This window comes from Gavialis gangeticus, unplaced genomic scaffold, assembly GCF_001723915.1.
Source record: "Gavialis gangeticus isolate Ggan-Ray unplaced genomic scaffold, GavGan_comp1, whole genome shotgun sequence".
Classification (NCBI taxonomy): domain Eukaryota; kingdom Metazoa; phylum Chordata; order Crocodylia; family Gavialidae; genus Gavialis; species Gavialis gangeticus.
The window spans coordinates 156,226,023-156,233,592 of NW_017729024.1; the positions used below are offsets into that span (position 1 = coordinate 156,226,023).

Genomic DNA, 7,570 nt, shown 5'->3' on the forward strand with positions numbered 1-7,570 from the left:
CCCCCCCCCCCCCCAAGGACATAGTTGTCTGACTGCATAGACTGAGCACAAGAGGCTCTGTGTACTCTTAACTTACTGGGTTTTCTTCTCCTGCAGAACCACCAAAACCTGCTCCTAGACAAAGCAGTCTACCAGATAATGGCCTGTTTGACAGCCCACTTAAAACTGATCCTTTGAGTGCCCCTTCAAAACCCTCTGTAAGTACTAGAGAGCAGTATGCCTGCTCTAGACTTTGAAAGTCCTGCTGTATCTGGCCTTCAGCTGCAGTTGCTCCACTAGCTCTGTAGTTTCCAAGAAGTTCTCATTATGGAGAGTCCAGAAACTCTGCTTCCAGGTTTTAATTTAACATGGTTACATGGATTGGTTCATCTTGGCTTAAGTTGTGCTTTCCCTCTTCCCCTATTTGTACAGGGCTGGCCAGCTCCCTCCTGAAGAGGGAAGGCAAACAATAGAAAGGGCTTTCTTTTTGCCAAAAAAAATAGCTGCAAGAGCCTGAATCAATGCTTGCAAATTCAATTCAACCACTGCTCTTCAGGAAAGTTAGAAAACAGAAGGTGTAGCTCCTGTCCTCAACAAATGAGGCTCCAGCTCTAAATATCACTAAGGGAAGGAAATGGCCTAACAACATGCCTCATCTAGTATGTGAGACTTGAAGCCATCTATAAACTCTGGAACATCTCCAATTCTAGCTTACAATAGTAAAACTTTAGTCTTTGCACTTACTAGCTGAAGTCCAAACTAACATGCATTGGGAAGGTCACTTGTCCAATAAGAGATGATGCCCTCTTTCAGGTTTTTGTTTATCTTGGTTCTAATGTAGCTTTCACTTTGCTAGTTTAAGTTTAAATTCTTGTTTTAAACCTGACCATTATGGCAAGTGCACAAAAGCTTAAGTTGCTTTGATTTGGTGCGCACGCAGTGTCTAGAATGCGTAGCTAGTAGTGTAAAGATGGAATCTGAAAACTGCTTATCGGCATGTGTGGCTTCACTGGGGGTATGTTTCTGTTTTTAGATGGCACCTGACCAACCATCAACTTCTGATCCATTTGGTGATCCTTTTGGAAATCCATTTGCATAAATCTGGTAAGTGACCAAACTGGTCAATATGGTGGTTTCATGGAGAATGAAACATTCATTCTTCCTCCCATGACTGAAGAGAGATTTTTGGAACAGCCCCTGGTTGTCTTGAGCCTACTGGTTGTGGACCCTCTGCAGGGGGAGGGGGCAGGGACAGGAGGGAAGAAAGGAATTGGGAAGGAGGGACATTAGCATACTAACAAGGCTTTAAGGTATAAGAGCAGGGTAAATTTGTGGCTGCTTTAGAAGCTTTTGGGGCACTAACTGTAAAAGCAGACTTACTGAAGTTGTAGATCTTGTACATAATGGAGTAACTGTAATATTACAGAATGTTAAATGAAATTCTACTAAGTGTGGGAGGTAGTTATGACATTTGGCAAGATCTTAAACTCATCCCTTTTAGAACAGAATGCTTCACCCTAAGAACTGAGTGCTGGATGGTTAACTTCCTGGATGAGGTCTAACCAAAGCAATTGCTACAATGATGGACATCTATTTTTAGAAGTTTTATCAACAAGAAAAGAATTCAAATAGTATACAGCAAAACTCATTGCTAATGAAGACTAACTTAGCCAATATTTTACTTGGGTACACTGAATGTGCTTGAATAGTATTGCTTCAAATAAGCATTTATCTTGTTGATCCATCTCTAAATAAACCTATTCTACAGAATGCATAATATTGTTGTAGCATCTTGAAACTTAATTCTAGAATCTCTAACAGAGGAAGTGCCAGTATTGTAGCCAATGCATGTCTAGGAAGACATCCATATATCTCCTATTGGACCACCCCCTGCAGTTCATAATGGATTTCTTGTTTGGAGGTTAGTTGCCAAAGAGCTTGTCTCTCTGGCCTGAGAAGCAGATAAGATGACAGTTTGCATCTGGCTGAACTCTGCAAGTAAATGAGCCCACTTGCTTTCTAACCTCCACTTTCCTAAGTGGAATGCTTCTACTGCAAAGATAGTTACCAGAACTTTAACTTTTCTTTAATATTTAACTTTTTAGAGCCCCCATTCCAGGAATATCTTAAACATGCAGGCTCATTTGGCTACTGACTTATAGCAAGGTCAAGTGGCAATTCTGTAACAAGTAAATTTTTGCTATTCTACTTTTATTGGTAAGATGTCCTGAAAGACTTTGAATAGGAAATACAAAAACCTAACACCACTACATTGTACTTTAACATGGGACCAGTTACTCTCATTTTTCTTAAAAGAAACTTAACATTTAAGCATAACCTGGGATCCCTCTACAAGGCTACACTTTTTTTTTTTTCCTGGTTCTCTGTTTGTCTAGTAGTAGTTGAAGGTTGCTTTTAAGCTGCTAGACAATTCTTAACTTTTTTTTCTTCACTTGACCAGAAACCCAGGCATAACCAACAAAGGACAAACAAATTGGACACCCTGACACTGTCTACTTGTTTCACTTTTTTTGCATTGACTGCCTAAATCAACTTGCATTCATCCAGTATTATATCTTTGTACTCTCATCAAACTTGGCAGACTGAAGTTGCATTGAATGCTGTTAAGTGGAGAAATCAACACTTTTATGCTGGAGATGTAAATCTTAAGTTTCTGGATACAAATTTTCTATAGCCTTTACAGCTTTCCTTTGGGAGAAATGGACAAGTCATGTGAACACATCTTGCTATTTCTAAATCTGGTCACTCTCTCACAGATGGTAGCACTTACTGTAATGAACTGAACACAAAGTTGAAGATTGTTTCGTCTCCAGGCAGGGGAAGGGATTACTAGCTTAAGTTCTGCATCACCTGAGTCTTTTCTACTCTACCTGATGGGATCACTTGCTCTTCCTTCCTTTCTTTAAGGCATTTACTTGCCTCTGTCTCTGAACTCGTCCCTCACACTTTAAAACCTACTTCTGTCTGGACTATCACTAACTAGTAGTGAAATGTGGCTGTCTCTTGTGTACTACTTTAAACAATAAAGATGCAAACCAAAGTAGGCAGTAAAGAATCCTGCCTGCCAATCTCTCCTGGCAAAACTCCACTGTTCTTCTGGGTTTTGGTGTGGTTTTTGTGTTTTGTTATAAGGGACTGAATTACACAACAGTAGAACTTTTGGAAAAAACTATAATTGTAAATGAGAAACTGAATATACAACTTGGCTTGTCACAACTCTAAGCAGCAAAGTCTGAGAAGAGGGCCATTGGTTTAAATCTGGAATGTAACGTGTACTTAAGACAACTTTGGTTCTAACACCTTTGGTGCTACAAGGGTTTTTCAGGGAAACAAATTGATGAAGATGCTGGGTTCTTCTTAATTGGCTGGCAGATGGATGGAGAATGGAACAAGCAGATAAGGTTTTGGTTGGTGGTTCGTTTCTTCTTTTTTTGGTAAATGTACCTGATGGTTTGAACTTGAATCAAGTGCTTCCTCACATGTATTATGACATGACACAGCTCCAGTATGTTGAAGGCAAAATGACAATCTTTCTGATATTTTTATGACTTCCATGCCTTGGTTTAATGTAAATTGAGGTACCACTTTCAGTAATATAGGAGATGGTCATCCCTATTTAAACAAGGCAGTGCCTTTTTTTGTGAATCTGTACTAACAGATTTAATAGCTAAATTGGTCATAATAACCTTGGGTCTAATCCAGATGATGGTTATAGCTGATCAGTGTCTTGTTGGTTTTCTATCTGACATTGGAAAAACACAAACTTGAAATACTATTATGTTTCTGTAATTTAATAAAGCAGATAATTAAGCAAATACTTAACTGGGCAGAACTACTAGAAAATCAACTTGAAGAGAGCTTTTTAGTGACCAATTCAGCCAGTCATTCAACTTTTTTCTGTACATAGACTTTCCTTGTGCACTTTCTGCAATGTTAAAAAAAAAAAACAAAAAAAAAACTGTCTTGAACTGGAAATGTATGGATGTTACACTGTCTATATAAACTGTAGTTTTCCCAAGAAGTGTTACCTATTGACATTAAAAGATGCAGCTCTTGAAAGCAAATGGGGAAAGTTGTATTTGTCTGTCCACTTGTTTTTGTTTTTTTTCCAAGTCCTGGAATGTGCAAGCCACCTGCTTGCTACATGGCATGTTTTGAAATTTTTTTCTTATTGATCACAATGATATATTAATACAGTAGCTCTAACTTTCAAACTAGGCACTAGACTGAATGATCTCTTTAACAGTCCTATGTATGACCTAAACTACACTGACAGTCTGTGTGGACACATCCAAACAAGCATGCACATGCAGTCTGCAGCAGCACTGCACTCTTGTCTGCAGTAGCACATGCAGATGTTTCCTCATGCTGCTAACTTGCAGCATGGGGTGAGGGTTTTTTAAGAGGGGGGTGACTTTTTTTTTTTGGTTGCATGTGTGGGGTGTTATGTGGGTGGTGGGTTTTCTGTCTGTCCCTTGGTTTTGACACTGGGATGGTCCAATATCAAAAACCACATGCTAGAAAAAGTGGGACAGTGCATGTGGTGGTGGTGGTGGTGGCAGCAGCAGCAGCATGTGCTGTCTGAAACCAGAGACTGGCCAGCCAGAAGAACATTGTCTGCCTACTGGCCCAGCTCCCTGCTGCTGGATCACTGCTGCAGCCCCCAGGTAAGCTGGTTGGGGGTCAGCCCAGGAGCTGATGCCTGCCTCCTACCCCAGCTGGGTGCTCTAGCATCTAGCAAGTTGCCCATGTCCACAGCAAATGCCTGTGCACAAGTAGCAGGTGTCAAATTTAAGTGAAAAGAATCCATTTGTTGCCTTCTCCCCTCAAACTGTAGACTGCTACAGGGTAGAGGTAGGGGTTGTCTTCCTCAGAAATGCATTGAGATGAGTTGACCTACTTGAATGAAATAAACTGGGGGCATGTCTGTGTAAGAGGCTTTTTGTATACTTGATTTAGTTGTTTGTCTAGATATTACAATCTCTATGCTACAGAGAAGCTTCATTTTAATAGCTGCCTAAATATAAACCATTTAACCTGACCTCCTAGTTACAGAAGAAATATTTCAACTTTTTTATATTGTAGTATTTAAATCCTATGATGGAGTTATGAAGTAATGAACATCATGCAGTAGTTCTAGATGCTTCTTTATACAAAATGAAAGTCTCAACTTGGTGTCTTATGACTAGGGTTTTTTAGTCAACCTCCCATCCAGTATCTAGTTAATCTCATTTCAGACATTACATTTCCCAAGTACGCTCAAAGCTAAAAATGACACAAGTTAATTGTACTGAGTGCATATAAAAGCTACTATTAGGCCTATTACATATTACTCATTCCACTGCCTGGACATTCCAGAACATGCATTGCCTATCTACTTCCAGACTGTAGAGCATCTTTATCTCCCACTCCAATTTCTATAAGGATATGGAGAAGGTACATAAAGTGCAACCAAGTCTAGATCAGTGCTGTGATTGTACAAAAACCTAAGAATTCTAACGTGTGGGTGTTCTTGGTTTCTTGTTTTGTCCTTCCACTTCCCTTCTGTCTCTCTCCCCACCATAATCCATATAAACTTGCTTCTATAGCCTGGATTACTTTGAGCCTACTATTTAAAGCTCAAACTCTGCCCTTGTTTATGGCTTGGGTACAGACCAGATCTTCTGTTAGGTACAGATGTTGTCTAGATTACATAGACACTAGGGCTGGAAGGGTCCCTGCAAGACCATCATGTCAGCCCCCTGCCCAAAGGGCAGGAAGTTAACTGGGGTTGGGCCACCCCACCAAGATAAACTTCTTTACAGCCCATGGCTCTGAAATCTGGGATAGGCTACCCCAGCAAGATAAGAACCAACTGTTTCTTTAAAAGTATCCAGAGTAGGTGCTTGCACCATTTCTGGGGGGACCTATCCCAGACTTTAGAGCCATGGACTGTAAAGAAGTTTTTCCTTATGTCCAATCTAAAATGGTCTTCCAGTGGTTTGGAATAGTTGGACCTTGTCTTGGGGTACCCTAGTAAACAAATGTTCTCCCAGTTCCTGATACATACCCCTTATGCTTGTAGGCTACCACCAAATGATCCCTGAGTCTTTGCTTCTCCAGGCTGAAGTCCCATGCTGCCTCAGCCTCTTCTCTTGTCCTCTAATCATGTGCATAGCTCTCCTCTGGACTCTACCAATGTAGCTCAAGCAAGACCCAAGAAGTTAGCCTCCTGCTTTACTCTGCCTTTAAGAGGCCACAGCTGGAGTACTGTGTCCAATTTTGGGCTCCACACATCTTAGGTCTTACTTGAGCTGCATCAATAGATGCAAGCCAGACTCTTACTTGCTTTTGCTGCCTGTGGCATTGCACTGGTGGCTTGTGTTCATCTTCTGGTTAATCATGGCTCCCAAGTCTCTCTTAGTGGCAAAATGTTCAAAAAGCCTGAGCTTGAATCAATTCAGTTTTAGCTGATTTAGTCTAAATACTGTAGATTGAACTGAGATTCAAGTGAATAGATGTTCATTTTTGATCCTGAAAATGCAGCCACATGCTTACAGAAGGCTGGAGAGAAGCTGAGCTGAGGGGTGGCCAGGCCCTGACAGGCTTTTGAGCATGATAAACCCTCACCCTGGCCTGCAGGGATCCTAGCTGAGGTGTGCCAGGAGGGGGAAGCAGCCCTTGCCATGTTTGTCCCTGAGCAGCAGGAGCCATGGCTCAGGCAAAAGGGTGGGAGGGCAATTAAACCCCCCTCACCAGCATGGGACCCCACACCCTCTGCTGCTCAAGTGATGAGCAGGGAGGAAAAGTTGGGCAGGCCCCAGCTGGGATCCTGTGTTTGGTGGGAGAGGGGAGGTGGGGGGGGTTAATCCCACTCCCTTCTTTCCCCCTGAGGTGCTGTCCAGGCTGCTGGGTGGGCATACCCCCCTGCCACTGAGTAAGGGAGAAAAGCCAGGCAGACCTCAGCTGGTGTCCTGTGCTGATGGGAAAGGGGAAGCAGGGGGGTTTGATTTCCCCCCTCCCTTCTTCACCTGAACTTGCTGTCCCACACCCCACCCCCTCCACTCTAGCTGGGAAAAGTGGAGGGGCTGCTCTATCCCTGCTAGGCAAACAGGGTTGTATCCCAACCCCCTTGTCAGCCAGCTGTCACTGCTGTGGCAAGAGAGCAGAGGGGTAGGGCTGCTCCAGCAGAGAACACAGCCCAGCCCAGGGCTGCAAAGCATGCTGGGATGCTGAGGGACTCTGATTTCAGTTGAACCAGGAAAGGGTCTGGGACAGAAGTTCCACAAACTGGTTTGACCTACATCAGTTCAATCAGACTACATTTAAACAAGTTTGTCTTAAACTAGTTTTGGCCATTTTGAAACTGGTTTATGTGCATTGAATGTCTGTTCTGTTACAGGTTTAAACCCATTGCTGATCACTTAAACTGGTTTGTGTGAAACTTCTGCCCCCAGCCTTGATGGGTAACTGAAGCTTGCATTGCAATAGAAAAAAGATGAGGACGCTTCTTCATGTAGCATGGGAGGATAAGGGGGGATTAACTTCTAAAAGATCACCTGTGAGCCTATATACCTTTCTTCATTTAACT

The 7,570-nt window shown here is 42.3% G+C and overlaps 1 protein-coding gene and 1 long non-coding RNA gene across 3 annotated transcripts in view; one reads left to right on the forward strand and one right to left on the reverse strand.

The window, feature by feature from the left end:
* The window catches only part of DAB2 (DAB2, clathrin adaptor protein), a 42,539-nt gene extending 40,076 nt beyond the window's left edge, over positions 1 to 2,463 (forward strand). For both annotated transcript variants that reach the window (XM_019517931.1, XM_019517930.1), the window contains 3 exons: positions 97 to 197; positions 1,013 to 1,083; positions 2,441 to 2,463. In XM_019517931.1, the coding sequence (XP_019373476.1) occupies positions 97 to 197; positions 1,013 to 1,078 (167 nt within the window). In that variant the 3' untranslated portion in view covers positions 1,079 to 1,083; positions 2,441 to 2,463. The remainder of the gene's footprint in view (positions 1 to 96; positions 198 to 1,012; positions 1,084 to 2,440) is intronic.
* On the reverse strand, positions 1,051 to 5,573 carry LOC109297874. The gene is made up of 3 exons (XR_002097454.1): positions 5,561 to 5,573; positions 2,433 to 2,957; positions 1,051 to 1,080 (listed from the first exon to the last, which is right to left on the reverse strand). It is a non-coding gene; the product is annotated as an uncharacterized LOC109297874 (long non-coding RNA).
* Positions 5,574 to 7,570: the final 1,997 nt, after the last annotated feature.